At 41.9% G+C, this 19,196-nt stretch overlaps 1 protein-coding gene across 1 annotated transcript in view; it reads right to left on the bottom strand.

The window, feature by feature from the left end:
- Positions 1 to 2,265: 2,265 nt before the first annotated feature.
- Positions 2,266 to 19,196, bottom strand: part of DICER1 (dicer 1, ribonuclease III) — an 82,108-nt gene continuing 65,177 nt past the window's right edge. The window contains exons 29-30 of the mRNA XM_064659072.1: positions 2,602 to 2,667; positions 2,266 to 2,407 (exon numbers count right to left, since the gene is read on the bottom strand). Of these exons, the coding sequence (XP_064515142.1) occupies positions 2,281 to 2,407; positions 2,602 to 2,667 (193 nt within the window). The 3' untranslated portion in view covers positions 2,266 to 2,280. The remainder of the gene's footprint in view (positions 2,408 to 2,601; positions 2,668 to 19,196) is intronic.

A 19,196-nucleotide genomic window follows, 5' to 3' on the forward strand; every position in this document is an offset into this window, starting at 1 on the left:
AGACTGGAGATTCCTCTTTTCCTCATTTTCTTGAAGTTTCTTTTTGTCCTACTTAGATTTGTATTGCATGTAAAAAAACCCAAACTTTCCAAAACAAAATATTCTGTTGTGACAGTACTCTAACTCAATAACAAGTCTGGAATTTAATTAAAATCTCTTATTTCAGTCCTTCTAGGTATAAGCTAGCAATTCTTGAACTTTTCGTAAACTAAAAGTCTTTTTTGAGGAGCCTGGCAGTTTGGCAGAGGAAAGAATGGAGATCAGTAAACTTGAGAAGTGTATTGGCATCATGGTTCTTGCTGATTCTTCAATTCTTTAAGGAGAGACAAGAAAAGAAACTTGACTGACTGACAGACAACATTCATTTTTGCTGTGTCCTTGTGGCAATCCAGAAATAATTTCTTATCTTTTTTTCTTTTTTTATTATTACTATTTAATCCTAGGATTTTAATGGGCTTTCTTATTTTTCTTCTTCATCTCCACAGGGAAGAGTATTTCTTTTCCATTTTATTTTCATTTGCCTCACAAAAGGAACTCTTCATATAAGAAAGAGGAAACTACAACAAAACTGTTCATCCTAATGTATTTCAAGCATGGTTCCATGTTCATAGGTGAGACTTAGCTGTGCTTCTTTTATGTGCTTTAATTAAGTCAAAGTGCCAAATCCCACCATATCCAATAGAAACCTTTGGCTTGGAATTGTGACTGGAGTCATCAAGGGAAACAAGGAATTCAGTGGAATGAGGTATTCAGTGCACTAATTAGTGTCCAACAGCTGCACTAGAAGTTGGAAAAATGTAATTTTGAGCCTGTGTCTGAAAGGACATGAAATGCTCTTTCCTTTGTGCTCAGCCACACATACCTGTCCCTTGCTATGTTCACAGCAGACTCGGAGAGGTGAGGTCAGTTGGATGAGGGAACTGATCTGGCTGACAACTAACCCTAAGGACAGGAAAACCCAATACAACCAATGCATCTCTGGGATGATGAGGAGAGGACAGCTGGCTGTAACACTACACTCAAGTAAATGGAAAATAACATGTAAAACATCATCTGATCTAGGATTATTTAATGCTGTGCATCAGAATATTCTGTTAGCATAGAATAAATTCACTACAGAGTTCTCCTGTCTCAGCTCACCAGAAAATTTGTATCTTTAAATTCTCAAACTCAAACACAAACATGTTTCTTCAAAGAGTGAAGTCCGTTTGGAATTCATAAAAAGCATTCCTGTACTATGGGCTTTAATATTTACTTCAACCTTCTGAAGAACTGGAAGAAAATGTTCATTTATCAAACAATTTGGTGCATTTCAGCAGGAGAGAGCTGCTTCCATAGGGGTGTCTGTCTGCTGCTGTTAGGACAAGAAAGGCAGCAGGTCTCAAAATCCAGGTAGTTTTGTCTGTTTATACCAGAGGTCTCAATTAGGTCAGCGTACCTTGTTTGCCAAAATAGGCTACAGTAAGACTTCCAAGCTGACATTACTAAAACACTGTAACAGAAAGAACAACTGTCTGACTTGTGAACTAAAATGAGGCTTTTGATAACTGCAGAACTACAATACATCCTATTCTTCAGTGACATTCAGATTGGCCACGACATAAAACATCAGGATCACCGATTAGATATCTGCCAGAAAAAGGCAAGCAAACCTCAGGAGAAGATATTTTTCAGTCAGTGGGGCTCATAACTCTCCCCATGGAAGCTACTCCATTACAAACAGCACTGTTTCCTCTACTAAATGTATAGTGGAAACATCTCATTTTTATTTAGCTGATCAGACAACCATTTCTTTGCAAACTGGAGTGTGGTATAAAACATTCAAGATGAGGTCTTTAAGAAGTTATACATTTTCTTGGACACTTTTTTAATTTTAGACCTCTGAGTCTTATTACTATCCAGTCAAAGCTTGCTAGCACTTTGGGAGTGCCAGTTTCTTTAGTGTTTGAAGTGACAGCTACATGAACTGTGACATTTTAAAAGCATGATGTCTGCTAGGCATGTCTCAAAAGTTGTATGTGTTTGTTAAGTCCATAAATCTGCATGCTCACTTGTTGCATTACAGTTTTAAATTCCAACTTTTGCTTCTTTTTGCCAAAAAAAATGTATATGCCAGTGTTTAATATTTCACTGCAAATTTATTATAACTGGAAGAACTCATGTAGTGTAACACTCTCAGACAGAGGGGGTGTCTATACTGCAACCTGGAGGCGTGACTGCGACTTGAGCAGACAGCAGAGTAGCTTTTGTCTGGCTTGCTGGGCACTGATAACGACGCAGTCATGGCAGCAGAAGGCTGAATAACCCATGGAGATCTGTGCACCTCTCCATCGTCTCCAAGTGCTCTGAGGCTGCTAGTTTCAAGCTAGGTTGGAGACCTTTCATGAACTGCAATCCCCTTGGGTTTCTACTTGCAGATTCACAAATGGAAAAGGATATGGACAATGGAATATATAGATATAGAAAAATGGAAAAATATGCTTTTCCATTAATATTCAAAGTATATTAAAAGATATTTTTTTATAATAGACAATGGCTATTATGGCTATCAGATGAATGAGTCTGGAGTTTCAAAAAAAGGTCAGAAACCAAAATTCTTACCCACTTTTCCTTAGACCAAGGGTCTTCAAGGATAAGGATGAGTTCCTCTTGCAGATTAATAAATGGCTGAAATAAAAGGTATTAAAAAATCCTTGTGAATGTGAACAGAGAAAATGTCCCCCAAGGACTGTGAGAACCAAAACAAATGCAACTTCTGGCCAAGAAGTTCCCAAGCCACAGGATGGTATAATATGGAAAATATGTATGGAAAATATGTACAGAAAATATCACAGTATAACACCTGGTTCTTTCCCTAAGCCTCCACAAGCCACTGTCAGAGAGTCGGGGCTGTGGGCAAGATACATTTCTGGTCTGATTCAATGTAGTTTCATTCTTGTGAAAAATCTAGAAAAAACATTTTTCATTTCCCCACTAAAGAAAATACCCACAAGGAGTTGTCTGAAGGAGTTGTTCCTGGAGTTATTCTCCTTGAGCAGACTCAAAAACTACTTAGAAAATAGAACTGGGTCTCATTCTGGTTTGTCCTCTGAAAGTATCAGCTCTGGGTTTCACAGTAGTCTAAAGAGAAATGTGATTCTGGGGTCAGAGGAACACAATCACAGTGCTCATTTTCCAGTGAGTAAATGCGCAGTGTCCCTACATCGTGAATCCCTGATGCTGTTTTGGCTACCCAGTCTTTAGCAGGATGCATCAGAATTCAAAAGGGAAAGGCAACAAGAATATTGGAGAAAAGTCCATGGAGGGCAGTAAAAGACAAGGATTTTTTTGAACTTTCATACATGGAAGCAATCAGTGGAAAAAGTACTTTGACTGAAAAGAAATTACAAAAGTGTATTGAGGTGGCTAAGATGAGGAAATAGAGTAGAAATGTGCAAAATCACAAATGCTACAGAGGAAGTAGATAGCAAAAGCTTCGATCTCTTGCAAGGTAAAGGAGAAAAGGAAGTAAAACCTACGGCCTTGGGAACAGGGTACAAAACAAAAATATGTGGTAGGGATGTAACCTCAAGCTCCAGGAGTCCACAAGATATGAAGTGCCACAATCAGATCATTTACCAGGAAGGACAACTTCACTCACTCCATTGCTTATGTCCTTTCCTCAGGCACCTACAGACCACTGCAAAGGTCCATCCTGGGCAGGATGACCATTCAATCTTGTCTGTTCTGACATTTCTACGTAGTTCACTTCCTAAACAGAATGGCTTCCTCCATATATATTTTTTCATTTCTAGTAAACAACTTTCCAGTGAGATGAAGTGACAATGAACCATTCAAATAATGGTGATCTACAAGAGTGACAGATCTAGGATCAAATAAGATATATTTTTTTTTACATTGTTTGAACAAGCAGTTATTTTCTGGAGCACAGTAGGAACCAGAGTGGGTGCTGCTCTATTAGCTCTAGAGTACATCTGCAATTTTGTATATTTAATAGGAAACATGCTTCACGGAGTGGATCAGACCAGTACTGTACTGTCTTCTTCAGTAGCTATTCCCAGAGGCTTCACAGGAAGGTACAAGACATCCCATAACAGACCATTGGGAAATAATTTATTCATAAGAAAACCATCTCCTTAACTCATTTTGGTTAATGATGTCCTTCCTACTTTGAAGGCTGATACCTTTTCCACTTTGGACCTCTTATTATTCATATAAATTCCTGACCCTGCAGAGTGGTTGGCCTCAGTAATACTTCCTGGCAGAAAGTTCCACAGGTTAATTATGTGTTAATTATTTCCCATGTTCCCTTTAAAATACCTGCATCCAAGTCAAAGAAAATCCTCACCTCCTTTTCGTTTCAGTAGACTCAGGGGCTCTCAGGCCTTGGCAGTTGGGGGTGGCATTGACAAGGTGGTAAGGAATCCAGCTATTCATGTAGTTTACATTAAATGGAGCTACTCCAGCTGCCCTTGTTTTTGATAGAGATCTGAGCACTGTAGAGATTTAAGGTTCCCCACAGTGATCCATCACATCTCTAGACACAAACAGAGCTGCATTCTGGGATGTGCAGCTCCCCATGGATCATTCTTCCACACAAACAAAGAAGGCATTGTGTGCGTGTTTTTGTGTGTGTAGTGGGTGGGGAAGGTGGTGAGTGGGGAGAGAGCCTCAGCACACAGACTGATACTTGCAGAAGTATTGAGTAAAGTACTTCCATCCGACCCCCAAAGTAAATTGCTAAGCACTTGTTTGTGTCTGACATGAACACGATGAGCTGGTGCTTTGATCTGTGCCCTCGAACAGGTTCGGCTTCACACCACACCTACTTTGACCCACTGTCAATCGTTCCCAGCTCTCTCCCTCACCCACCCATTGTCATCCATTTCCAATGTGTTTTTTGTGGCCATGGGGCCATATACAGACACAATGGCTCAGTAAGTAACCTGAGCACCAGGTCAGGAGCTGGTCCTAGTGATGCTCCCATGGCTGTGTGACAAGAGAGGCAGGTTAGGAACACACAGCTGGTGGTCTCCCAACAGCTCGCAACCAGAGGCAGGGGAGACTGGTGTCAGCCTGTGCTTCCCCCACCTCCAGTAGCCCTGCCTTCTCTCTCCTGTTGATGCCAGCGCTCCCAAAATTATGGAGTAGGTCAGATGAGGAACCTGATCCAGCTTAAAGCTAATGTGACCTTAAAACAGTAAAATACCCAAGGACAAGCTGTGATGAAAATAGTTCCCTTGCCTCGATCGCTGTGCAGGCTGCAAACACTGCTGCTGGGGTGGCAGGGGTGGGAAAACGCTGTTGTGAGGGCAGCAAAGCAAGGTTGGATGTCAATCTACACAGTGGTTAGATTACAGGGACTTAAAAATCATAATTTTTTCACCTTAGTCCTTACATTTGGGAAACTCTAAACATGCTTCTGACACAGCCAGCAGCCTTGGGTTTGCACAGCATGCTGTGCACAGATGCTGGTCTGTCAGTGAGGCCAAGCGCTCCCAACACAGACTGTGTTGATCCCATGTGCCCTTCCCGGCACAGGGGCAGGATGTAAAGGGGAATGTGAGATCCAGCAGGAGGCCAGATAAGGGAGCCTTGCAAAGAAAATGAAAACAAGCAGCATAAGGGGGTTTAGGGACATGAAATCAGAAGTGGACGAGGTGAGGGAGAAGCAGGTTTGCTTTCCAGAGTACACAAACTTTATCGCAAGAGTTCTGTAACGTTGTGTGTTCACTGGGCCTCTACCTCTGGGGACAGTAGCTGCTAGGACATGGTGGGAGGTGACATTTGATAGACTGGAACCTCTCACCCAGGTCTGAGAGACCAGACAAACACAATGGCCCTGCTAGACAGGATGGACATTTTTTTGCAGACCAGAACACCAAAGCTATTATAGCTGTGCTTAATGTCACCAGCGTTTCAGTCTTATCTTAATGGATAGGAAGGCCCTATTTTTAGAATCAGTCAAGAATCTAAGAAGATCAGCTCAAACAGAAGTTTCCTTCAGCATTCAGATTACATTGCTCTGACTTCAAGGAAATAGAATAAACCCAGAGACCACAATTTCAAAATAGAAACACAAAAACAGGGATATTTTAGGATATAATTTTCACAGGTCATGGAGTGCCTGACGGATGTGCCTGGATGTGTGCTAGCATCAGAACTGCTGGCTCCTGACCCAGTAGCCATTTCCTTCCATATTTTCAGATGCGGAATATTTTTTCCATAGTGATACATTAAGGAGGACAGCATAGGGACAAGGACTGTTGGCTGTGCACCTACTCAAGCTTTCCTAGGTAAAGATGCAAGGACAAATTTACCCATTCAAGCTTTAAAGACAAAGTCTGAAAACCTGGCCTTTATTCTTTCCCTCTGTAAATGTTGGGTTTTCCTAGCAAGCTAAAAATTATGGCAACTAAATACTTTGGGGAGAACAGTCATTAAGAACAGTATAAGCACTTCTGCTACACCTTGGCATTAGCAGTGACTGCACTGTTTTCTTTAGAAGCTTCTGAGTGGCAGGAAAGTGGATATGAAAAAGAAGAAATAGTTAGAAATTGTACAATATTCAAGCAGACTGTAATAATGTTAAATTCCATTTTAAAGCTCCTAAACTACTTTTAAAACAACAAAAAAAGGGACTGATTTACAACCTGCTTCACAGCTGAAGGGTGGAGTCCAGTAGGATTATTTGCCTTTGGATATGCTAGTAAAATAACAAACCTATATTAATCCAGTCTTGAACATAACTGCCAACGTTTTGAGTGTGTCCGTCTGTTAACAGTATAGCAAAACAGTCAAAACAGACTTTATTTTTAAAAGGAATAAAAAGATGAAGGCACCACTAAGACAGAAGTCAGTTATTCATTATAATGCTTTTTGCAGCAGAGCTTCACTTCAGAAGCTGGAGAGCTGGTGGTTTTTTCTGTTTTGTCATCAGATGGCTTGACATGCAAGTCACAGATAAGCAAGTCATGTACACACACATGTAGTGTGTGTATATATATAGATGTGTACTAAAGATTGAATTAGTAAACCTTTTTGCTTGGGGAAGAAGCATGAGGTATAGACACATGTTTCAATGCGCAAACAAAATCATATTTTGTTCTTGGTTCATTGGCACCCTGGTAGAATAAGGTCACTAGTTATGTACCCTCTTTTGACCAGCTTACCCCAATGTCATTAGCTAATGGGCATTAAGCAGGAAAGCAACTTCCTTCAAAGCTATTGAACTGAATAAGCATGTTTGAATTGAAATATTACATAGTGGGGCACAGTCGTGATTGGCCAGCAAAAGGGAGGAGAGTTACCTAATATCAGCAGCTCCCATGTTATTCTGCCCTGTAGGAAGAGATGAACTGCCAGAGCTATGTGACTGTGAGCAACAGATTGGTTCAGCAACATCTCTCTGCAAAATTCAGCTGATCAGACCATGGTGCTAACAGGCTTGCTCAAAATTGCTAACAGATTGACAATTATTCACATCACAGACACTATTACAGGGACTGAGTCGAGATGTCTCTTATGGAAACCATTACAGAGCAAACTGTTGAGCCCTATCTTCTCTGTGTAAATGAACTGAGCTTGACTGACTCAGACGAGGTTCTCCTTTTAACACGAGCAAAGAATGTGACCCTCCTGCTTCAAACCCTCCAAACATGCCAAAACTGTCACCTTTGAGGGCTGAGTGATCAAGGTTTGCTCTTTGCATCCAAAACGGTTCCTTCAGCAAGTCCTTCAAAATAGGTAAAACAAAATAAATTGAAATATTCTAACCCATAGTTAAAAGAAAATTAAATAATAAAAAAGACAGACTTACAGCAAGAGAAAAGATTGTGCTTGATTCTTAGTGTCAAATTCTTCCTCAGTGAGAAGTTTAACTTTTGTCTATTTGGCATGTAGTTGCAGAGAGAATGGTGGAGATTCAGGCCTGCCCCAACACCAGTACCTAGCAGCTCTTACAAGACACACAATACGAGGAAAACACCTTTCTGCGACACGCTGAGATCTTGAAGAACCACGTTGCTTATTCCCCTCACCATCGCTAGTAGTTTGTGACTAAATTTTAGCACCCAAAGATGACAGTAACAGCTTTTCACTGTGCAGATTACTCTGAAAATAAGTGAAGAAACCTTCTCTTCACAATGTAACTCCAAAGACAAAAAGCAGAAGTCTAAGGGCATCAGCACATGCAATTTTAAAATAAAACCATTTTTTATAACAAACTGCTGACCTACACATCTGTTCCAAAAAGCACTTTTTGGACATTCCTCATTGTCCATGGCAGAATAGGCACATTTTGGGTTGAAGATGATTGCTATGACCATGCTTTTGTTTTGCTTCATTGTACAGAGAATAAGCCCTCCACCTCAACACCATTCTTCAGTTAGCTTTCTGCTGATACATCCCCATTAAATTCATGATGACACTGACACCCCAGCTAGCTATCTCAGTCAGCTTCAAAATGACAGTTCTCATTTTAATGACAAAAGTTTATAATTACATGATAATTATCTGTGACTTGGGCTTCTGGGCACAGTCCTCACATAAAGCAAAATGCACATGCTTCTGATTATACTGAAGCCAATGGGTCTGCTGGATCAGTGGGCCGAGGCCAAAGGTATGAAGTTCAACAAGACCAATTGCCAAGTCCTGCATTCATTCACAACAACCCCATGCAATGCTACAGGCTGGGGGCAGAGTGGCTGGAAAGCTGTCCAGTGAAAAAGGACCTGGGGGTGCTGGTTGACAGGAGGTGAACATGAGCCAGCAGTGTGCCCAGGTGGCCAAGGTGGCCAATGGCATCCTGGCTTGTATCAGAAATAGTGTGCCCAGTGATTGTCCCCCTATACTCAGCACTGGTGAGGCCACACCTTGAGACCTCTGTTAAGTTTTGGGCCCCTCGCTACAAGAAAGACACTGATATGCTGGAGCAAGTCTAGAGAAAGGCAACAAAGCTGGGGAAGGGTCTAGAGAATAAGTCCTATGAAGAGTGTCTGAAGGAGTAGGGGTTGTCTAGTCTGGAGAAAAAAAGGTTCAGGGGAAATCTTATTGCTCTCTACAACTATCTGAAAGGAGGTTGTAGCCAGGTGGGGATCGATCTCTTCTCCCAGGCAACTAGTGACAGGATGAGAGGATATAGCCCCAAACTGCACCACAGGAGGGTCAGGTTGGACATCAGGAAGAATTCGTTCACTGAAAGGGTTCCCAAGAATTGGCACAGGCTGCCCAGGGACGTGGTGGAGTCACCATCCCTGGCAGTGTTTGAGAAATGACTGGACATGGCTCTTAGTGCTATGGTCTAGTTGACAAGGTGATGATTGGTCAAAGATTGAACTTGATGATCTTGGAGGTCTTTTCATACTAAATGATTCTGTGATTCTGTGACTCTCACCATCAGTATCAAAGGATCAGGATTTCAATCCATACTGTAGTTTATTCCATAACCCTGTCTAAGCAAATTACTTAGCAAGCCGTTTAACAATTTATTGCTTTTGGAAGAGTTACTTATTTCCCTCTGGCTTTGTTTTCTCCTCTGACAGGGATAACACTCAGAGCTTGATAAACCGTAATTAGCAAGTTTCAAACACACTTCAAGATCTAGAGATAACAGCACGCTACAGGTGCACAATGTGTTTATTCTTAACATTTCAGGCCAGTGGTCCCTGACCTAGGAGCTGCAAAGCTATAGCTTACAAAGTTGGGTTGCAAGTTCATTGGAAGTACAGATGGCGAGTCAGTGCTCACAAGTAGAAACTGTGACATGAATCCAGAAGTGCTATTGGGACTGAGGTCATGAACCTGGTAGTGAATCCAGAAGAAAGGTCCCTCCGTTTTACTAGTTCCAGAACAGCTTAAAATAGCAGGCTTTGTGCTGATAAATATGTTTCCACTCAAGGCTGCAATGCAAGGTCTCACAGACCTGCTTTTCTGTTGAGCTCTCCCTCAAGAACAACAACAGAAAGTTCTGCCTACGCCAGTGATCTACTCAATTAGATTTTACTTCAATATGTGTTAAGAGATTGGAACAAGATTTTACACAAATGTTCACCCCCCCAAAAAAGCCTTAACAGACTCAAACCTATATTTCCCATGGGTATACATCATCTGAATAATAATAATAATAATAATAATAATAAAAAGTCTCTGGGACATACTGTGAATATCAGTTTGGCTACCAGCTTTATTACATGGAAAACTTCCCGGCAGGTGGTTGTAATCCTTCTAGAAAAGATCAGGGCTGGATCAGCAGCGCCTTGAGGAGTTAGGTGCCCATCTCTTACTGGATTTACACTGTGATAATCTAAGCACAAAACCATTGTTTCTTGGGTTACTTCATTAAAAAGCTGACATTTTGGTTCATGAAGCCACATCTAATCTAAGCACTTGGCTTGCAGTCTGTTGATTTTCTGTTTTTTTCAGTGGTAAAAGACCATTGTCTTCAGATTTTACAAAGCTTACTGGTTCTTCCTGGGCATTGGACTCTGTCCTAAAAGCGTATTTAATTTTTCAGGAACATTATGTTCTAGAAAATGTTTTTTGTAAGGCAATAAAAAAAATAAACAAATCCCCCCCCCCCCCCCCGAAGGGTTTTGATTTGTCAAATATAATTTATGCCCACATAAGATTCATTCCTTAAAATAAATACTGAAACCTCAGAGAGAGCCCTTGTTTGGGTTTGCAAAGGGAAAAAGTGCCGTGTAAATGGGAGTGGCGGTTCGCTGCAGCCCGAGCCCCACTGGTACCCTCAGAGAGCAGAGCAGCAGACCAAGGTTTTTACTGGCCTCTGTTGTGTCTGTTGAACTGTTGCTCCGTCTTTAGTGAAATCTCAAGCAACAGAAATCCTCTATTAAAACCACCTGCGCGGCTTTGTCAGCCGAGCTCCGTGCTGTCAAATGACTTAGCTTCTTAAGCCAATACAAGTCATTAAGAAGAAGGTGAATTAGAGATTTAGACGTTGCCGATAGTAACTATCTCTGATCAATTGATATCTTCCTCTGATAAAGCAGCGCTCCCCGGCCGACCCCCTTCTCTGCCTCATCCATGCAGACCCCGACCACTGGATCTAATTACGGGTGAGGAACACCAGGCCCTCGTCAGCGCTGAAAGGCCATCAGTAGGCCTATCCATTAATAACTCTCCTGTGCGCTGTACATTGTAATTGTCAGACTGCAATTTACAGTAATCCTCCAATGCAAAAACTTAAATAGCTGCAGCTGATTTGAAATTCATACAACCAGTTGAAAGAGAGAAAAACAAGATGCACGGGTTAAAAGGCCAAATTGTGCAAGTGTGTGCGCTGAGTGACAGACATTTTAGTACTAGCCTGGGACTATATTTTAAAAGGTCACTGAAAACTTTTGGCTTGGGCCCTCTGACAAACAATGAACTTTCCATATATTTATTTGCCATCTCTTTGTTTTTACAGCAAGCAGAATAAATGAGTTAAATGACGTTGTGCGGGTCTGCACATTGTCAGCACAGGTTATAAGTCATTATTAAACTCCATCAAATCAGACCAAACCCAGTCTAGGCAATGAGACTAAAAGTTATTTGCATTCCTTCTGTCATAAAAAATCATATCCCCTTACCCAAGACTTTCGTTTCTTTATTAAATGCAGCCACAAGAGTATTTCAGGTCTGGCAATGTGAGCTCAGGAAAATCTACTCTGTATAACTCAGTGTAACAGCTTAGAACCGATTCCACTAAAATGTCCCAGTTGAGTGTATCTGGGCACTCAATCAAGATACACATATTACTTTTAAATAAGATTAGCCTTTATATTTTGCTGCTTAAGTTAAAACTTTTCATGTCATTCTCTCATTTTATGTAAACTCCAACATAATTCTGTTTTAGAGAATACTTCAAACAAATTAAAATCCTCAACTTGAATGTGTCTAGAAAAACTTGCCTAATAGCATAGCAAGCTGTTTGGTGACACTAAAACACTTTTAAATAAGATGAATTTTCCCTGCGTTGCCCTGGCTTTGTAATTACTGCTGCTGAACAGAATACGCCTTTGGTTACAATGGCAAAAGCAGCGGCTTGCGCTCTGAAACTTATTTGACAAATAACTTACAAGTGACCTGCAACATCTGTTTAAAAAATCGTCCTTTCGTATCTGCCTCAAGTCGAGTTCAGCATTAATTATGAAATGCAAACATATCATCTGGGGCCAAGGGCAGCTTTTACACATACAGGAGGCACGGTGTGGGGAGGGGGGAGGGCTGCAGGCGCCTTCCTTATGCCAGTCAAGGGGAAAGAAAATATTTAAGTAAGACTCCATCCCAGCTACCAGCCTGTAGTGTCGTGCTAGTGAGATCCAGTGACACACAATGATGGGCCTGATCTAGTGGTGTTGAGCTCCTGGGTGCTCAGAAAGGCATGAGCCATGGTGGGACAGGACTTGGAGAGGTGTGCAGTGATGACCAGGACCCTCGGCCGCTCTGGACATCAGCTGGAGCAGTGGGACCACAGCACCTCCAAGACCTGGCCATGAGCTTTACTCATCTGGAAGGTGCCAGCAATGGCTACAGAAGTGTGTAAGTCATGTCAACTCCTCCGGAGCTGCAAACACCTACTTGGCAAGCAAAGGACTCTACACTTCAAAGAACACCAGCAAAAGGTTTTCATAAAACTAATGACAATCTGGTTTACACTCACAAAATCCTATCATGATGGAGATGATGTTCTTCAGTCTCTAAGTTTAAAGCTCTCCTCAGCCCTACCTCTCAATAGTTTACTACTGTGCTGCTTGGTGTAATATCAGCTCAGGTAGAGATTTAGCTCATAGTACAAAAGCAGATGGAAGAGTGAAATACAGCACTTCTCTTTTCTTCATAGACAGGAAAATTTTTTTTATAAGTCTTTTTTATGTGGAAGTCAGTAAAAAATAAAAATAAGAAATTCCGACCGTATGTAATCCTGAATTACATTATTTTGGATCTGATTTAAAAGCTATACAACAAGGTTTCATTCAAATAACATGTGCAGTACAGATATCCCTTCACATCAATAAATATAAATAGTGTAACTATTGAATATAAACTTTTAGAGAACTATTTCATTATTGCAATCAAAATAGGCTGCTTCTAAGCTATGTAGAAGCACATGTAAAATACAGTTGAACAATACCAAAAATATTGATTTCTGCAGCTTTAAAAGATATTTGCTTGTAAGAGATCAAAGGGAGATCTAGAAGTTAACTTGTGCAGGTCTCTTTTCTCTCTGCTGCTTTTTTCATTTACCTTCTTATATATGAACTTAATCAGCAACCAAGCTCAGCCACCAAGTGATAATATTTCTGTAGTTAATTGTGGTATATTGGAGTCTAGTAAGGAATATTATTAAACTGTCCTATAATTCATATTTTGTGTGAAAAACTGGGACTTGAAAAACACCTGCCCAAACAATTCATAAACACACTGCACAGCAAATACCTATGGTAATTCACTGGATTTACAACCATCATATTATATTAAACATACAGTATCAAAATTTATCACCTATTACACAGATTCCTGTTTTAATAATATCTTGTTCTTGTACAATTGCACCTTCTCTCCCAAAGGGTCCCAAAGCACTTTAAAATCATACATACAGGAATTGCTTCATTCACTGTGGAAATACAGCTGCCTCTGGGGTGGAGTGAGGGTTAGGGGAGGAGAGGAATTGTGCACAGCCATTATAAACACTGACAGTCGAGAGAGATGGTTGGGGACGGGGAGCAGAGAAACTTATACCAAAGTCTCAGGAGCATCGTATAAAAGGCATAATCACAGTTGCAGGCGAGGGAGGTGCACAGGCAGCTGTGGCAGAACATAGCACAATTCGGAGCATTTCTGACCTAACCATCACTGGTGAGCAGTCCTGACCGCAGGGCCAACCTGCAGCCTTCAGCTCCCACCCTCAGGCAGTGGGTCACAAAAACCGATGAACCTCCCCGTGGTGCAGCTGCTGAGGGAGTTGAGCTAAAGGCTTGAAGGCCCTCTCTCCAGTATCCACACACTGCATTGCCCAGATTCCCCAAAGATAACCCCAGCTGCGTTTCCAAGAAAATGGGAGCCCACTGGCTAGATACCTCTGTGGTGGGTAACTAGGTGAAATTGTACAAAAATAATGCAATACTGGAAAAAATCAGGCAGATGCAGGGATTTTTGCTAGGCCATTGACTGAGTCAGAACTTGGCTGTCAAAGATTGCTTTTACCTACACCATTGAAAAATGTTTGTGCTCATCAGTTGACTCCAGTTGCAGCTTCATCTGCTTCCTCATACTTGCCATAAGTGCCAAAGTAGTCTCCTGTGCCTTCATGTCAGCCTCAAATCTCTTCAGCCTCGTCTCATCCAGGACCTTTTCAGAACCTCTTTGATCACGGCAAGGAATCAACTTCTCAACATTAGGTTAGATTTAGCTTTACAAGGAAATCAATCAAAAGCTTTAAACTGTCCTCTGAAAATCACCACCAATGGGCTTACTCCTGCCTATTAGACTGCAACCAGAGAACCAATCTAACCTGCTTCTCTTCAGTTTGAGACATATCCTGGTGAAGACTCAGGGCAGAGATGTTTTTTCAAAAAAGCCAGAAGATCATGCCAATGTGGTGATGAGGAAATGTAGCTCCAATGTGGGGTTAAGGAAGTGTAACCAATCATGACAAGATGAAAAACAGGAGAGGATTTTAAGCTGAGTGATGTCAGAAGGCCACAACTACAGTCTTACCTCTAACAGCAAAACCAGTTTCCCACCTACAAAACACAACTCTACCATGCCTGCTGCCTGTGGTGTGGCTGGTTCAGAAACTGTACCTTTACTGTTGGCACAGTGAACAGACCACAGCTCTTCTCACCACAAACTTGCTTTGGATGCAAGGCACAGCTTTCACTACTGCAGTTAAGACACGGAGCCCTCACAGCTGAGTCACAAACTCTTCAGGATTTGTTTTAGACATCAGAGGACTAAGTTCAGGGATACTTGAAGCTTAAAGTTTGTTGGAAGTGGCAAAAACTGCTCAGTGATTTCTGCAGTACCCAGTGGCCAAGGTCAATCTCTGCTTATTGCAAGGTTCTGCTTCAGTTGGTCTCTTCTTCCCCGTCCCTTCCTCAAGTCCCACTGCCACACTAAAATTTGATGTCGGAATATGCAAACTCTGGTTCTACCTGTTTCCACCACTGCCCAGCCCTCCTTTGCACTGCTCACCCCTTTCTGGGGAGCTGATTTATGTGCTGGATTGCCCAGGTCTGTTCCCTTTCGTCTGTATATTTGAAGTGTCTCTGAATCTTGGCATTTCTTCCAAAATATTTCCAGTCTACAACTTTCTCTATTTGTTGATAGATTTCAGGTCTTTATGCAGGTCCCCCATCACTCCTTGCCTCAACCACTGCAGTTTCTTGGATTTCCTGACACACATCCACACACCATATCCTATACAAAAGCAGCTGCTTTATATCTAGCATCGACTATGTACTCACATCTAGTTTAGTTCCTACAGCCCATATGCCACAAGGCTCTGCTGCATTTATTTAGATGCTGCATTAAGTAACCCTTCACCTTAGCTAACCTGCCAATACACCAACATTACTTTACAAGAAACCTTCCACAGAGGTTGCTGTATGATTATTTTACAGTAATTCAGCAGCTTGCAACTTTAAGTAAAATAAGGAGTTCCCTTGCAATGTGCATGCACAAGGATGTGTGTTTGATTCAGCCCTGCAAGGTGGATGGGGAAGGTCTGACTTGCCCTTCTCCTCTGCCTTGCTGTACCTGCTGAGGAGAGTGGCATTCTTTGGGAATTCAGCCTTCCATGGCAGGCAGTGCTCAATGCTCCACACAGGAACCCTTCTGGTTCACAGAATCCACAGAAAGGCCAACTTTTTAAAGCCCAGCAAAGGTCCAGAAAAAAATGGTTCCTAAATCGTCCATAGTTCACTTTCCATCTCCACCACTGGCAATTTCAACACCATTGTTGAGGCAGCGTCCCAGGAACTTCTGCCCTTGTTTTAAGCAAGGTTTTTGCTGGCACAGCCCTGCACAGCACCCAGTTGGCCAGACAGGGAGTACAGTTGCCTATGCCATGCTTGTTTGTATAATGAGATCTCTTTTGCCTGGAGCATATCTACTATGTAAAATTGGGAAAAAGGTGATGAGTGTTGCTGGCAGGAACATAATGCCCTGCTATTCTAGCTAGAATCACCCTGAAAGCAATAATTTCTTAACTTAAAATTGGTGCTGCAAAATGGTATTACTTGGTATAATTGTGTGAGAATAGGGCAGATCTTAAAACAGGCAGAGAAGCTGTGGATGTCCAGTCCCTGAAATTGTTGAAGGCCAGTCGGGATGGAGCTTTGAGCAACCTGTTCTAATGGAAGGTGTCCCTGACCATTGTGGGATAGGGTGGAACTAGGTGATCTTTAAGATCCCTTTCATTCCAAGCCATTCTATGACTCAGTAATCCTAACTATCAAGCTACTGAGGCTCTACTGGATTCAGGGAGGGTTTTGTTCAGACACCTGGGTCTTGTCTAAAGTCAGGTGACTGGAGAATGAATACACAACAGCAAAAATTACTGATTTAAGTGGCTGAAGTATAAAAACATGGAAGCAGGTGCCTATGCTCAGCAAGATCTGTGTTCACTGCCCCTTTTTTGCTAATGATGGTAGTTGTGAGACAGGCAATGCATACAACCATAGCACTGCTCCTCTCTCTACACTGCTGTGTAAATAAGAAACTAAGTAAAGTTAAAAACCTTACCCTAAAACTGATGCCAAAGACCCATTCAACTACTTCAGTAAAACCTGCTTTTTTAAAGGAATATATAATTGAGGACTGATCTGGTGATCCTGCTGTCCCCCTGTGGAACTCACTGCTTCAGTTAGGGAAGTCCACAACTTAGCCCCAGTTTATTGCAAATGCCGGAACAGCTGCAGAGTTCATACTCCCCTGCTTCAGTTCAAGTGGCAGTAGAGGGGATCATCCTCACTTTGGCAAAAGATGAGAGTGACTCTGCAATAACTTGTGATTCCCTGGCCATTCTGTAGCCTGATGAAATCTCCTCTTCTCCTTGTTCCACCATTTTCCCTGGAAGAACATTTCCAGCTTCAGGGTACCATATGGGATCCTATGTGGGATCCATGTCATCAGCTGAGTGCCAGCCCCAGGTTGGGGAGGAATGGGCCTCTTCCTCATTCAGCTCACCTCATTTTGAAAGGATGATCTAAGGGCAGGAAAACCAAATAGTGCCCTGCAGCTACTGATGTGGCTCCACTGACAGCAAAGAAATGGTGGCAGTTAGCCCAGGTCCTGCTGTCTGCAGAGTGCACACCTGAAACAGAATCATCATAGAATCAGAGTTATTTGGGTTGGAAAAGACCTCTAAGATCATTAAACCAGCACCACCACATCCCCAAGTGCCACATCCACATGCCTTCTGAACATTTCCAGGGATGGTGATTCCACCACTTCCCTAAGCAGCCTGTTCCAATGCCTGACCGCTTTCAGTAAAGAAATCTTTGCTAAGATCCAATCTAAGCTTCCTCCTGCACAACTCAAGGCCATTTCCTTTAGTAGTCCTGTCATTTGTTACTTGACAGAAGAGACCGACCTCCTACCTGGCTACAACCTCTTCAGGAAGTTGTAGAGAGCAATGAGGTCCTCCCTTAGCCTCCTTTTCTCCAGGCTAAACACCCCTCAGCTGCTCCTTGTAAAACTTGTGCTCCAGACCCTTTACCAGCCCTGTTGCCCTTCTCTGGACACGCTCCAGCACCTCAATGTCTGTCTTACAGTCAGCTGAAGCATCCTAGATGCCAATAAAAGCCCTGACAAAGACTGCCTGTGTTCCTCCCCTCTAAATTTTGCCCATGTGGCAAAACAAAAGAATAAGCAGCTGGATATTCACTGCAGTAGGTGGGTTATCTCAGAAGTAGGCAGCTGGTCAATGTGCCACACTTTATTTAAGAGCCTGAAAGAAGCAGAACAGCAGAGGCTGCCTTTGCACATCACTGTTTCTCACCTTTTGCTTGACATCTGGAATTTACACTTATGTCTGAAGGACTTTTGTGTTAAGTTCGAATACATACAAGCTACAGAGCCCAAGTGGATGTCTTCCCAGTGACTTCAGAGAGCTGGACAGGAACTCAAAACTACAGGAAATTTTCAAGTTAACAGAAGAAAATTACTTCAATTCAAAAATAAGCATAAGACTTCCAGTAAAATATACATAAAAAGTAATGTTGAAAAAATAGTGTAAGTCGGGTAAGTGGAGATGGTTAAGCAGCAAAGTAAATGATACTGTTTCCATAAAACTGGGAAGGTCCTTGGTTATTTTGCTTACCAAAATGAAATTACTGTTCACATTCTACAATAGGAAAGACCTAATCACAGCTACGAGGAAAATAAAACCTGCTTACATGTCACTACTGCCTGTGTCCACCGACATGGAGATTTCCTCTAAGGAATAGATCCTGCACCTGGACTCTGCCAGTAGTATTAAGGAAAGCCCAGACAAGCACCAAACCTGCTCCTCTGTTTCTGGACCTGAAGTTATGATTAACTTTGTTACTACCTCTTTTCAGGGCAAGCGTATTCAAAAACTTATTCCTCATTTTTCAAACTCCTTTTTCTGTATAGTTCTACTTAAGAAGAATAGCAGCTAACCAAACCCATCTTTATTCTATTGAGGCAACTATGGAACACATTCTTGTAATAAGGAGATGAGAAACCACTACCTGTAGACTCTTCCTCAGATAGACAGTTCCTATAGGGTGAACACTGAGGTTTGTCAGAAGGATTAAAGGCGGCTATCCTGAAAATTTGTATCTTGATGTTATAGCCTTACTAAAGCTTATTATTCCTCTTTTCAAGTCAAGACTCATGTTTCCTTGAGGGTCAGGAAGAACTCAAGTCATTGCTACATTCCTAAATTAAAAAAAAAAAAACAAAGGATATTTTACACTATACAGTTTCAACACCATTACTATTAAGCTGTACTCAAAATCTACAGTAAGGAGGTGATGCTCCCACACTGGCAAAAAATGTGGTCACCTGCCTTTGAAGCAGAACCTTTACTGATTTGACACTTTGACTTTCTGGAGAACTCTGGCTGCTCCTCTAAGTCCCAGAAAAAGGGACTGTGCCCACCAGCAGCTCAGCAGGCTTTTCTCTATAACCTAAGGCAAAATGTGTAGTAACAGTTAACCACT

Source organism: Pseudopipra pipra, chromosome 6 (genome assembly GCF_036250125.1).
Source record: "Pseudopipra pipra isolate bDixPip1 chromosome 6, bDixPip1.hap1, whole genome shotgun sequence".
Classification (NCBI taxonomy): Eukaryota; Metazoa; Chordata; class Aves; order Passeriformes; family Pipridae; genus Pseudopipra; species Pseudopipra pipra.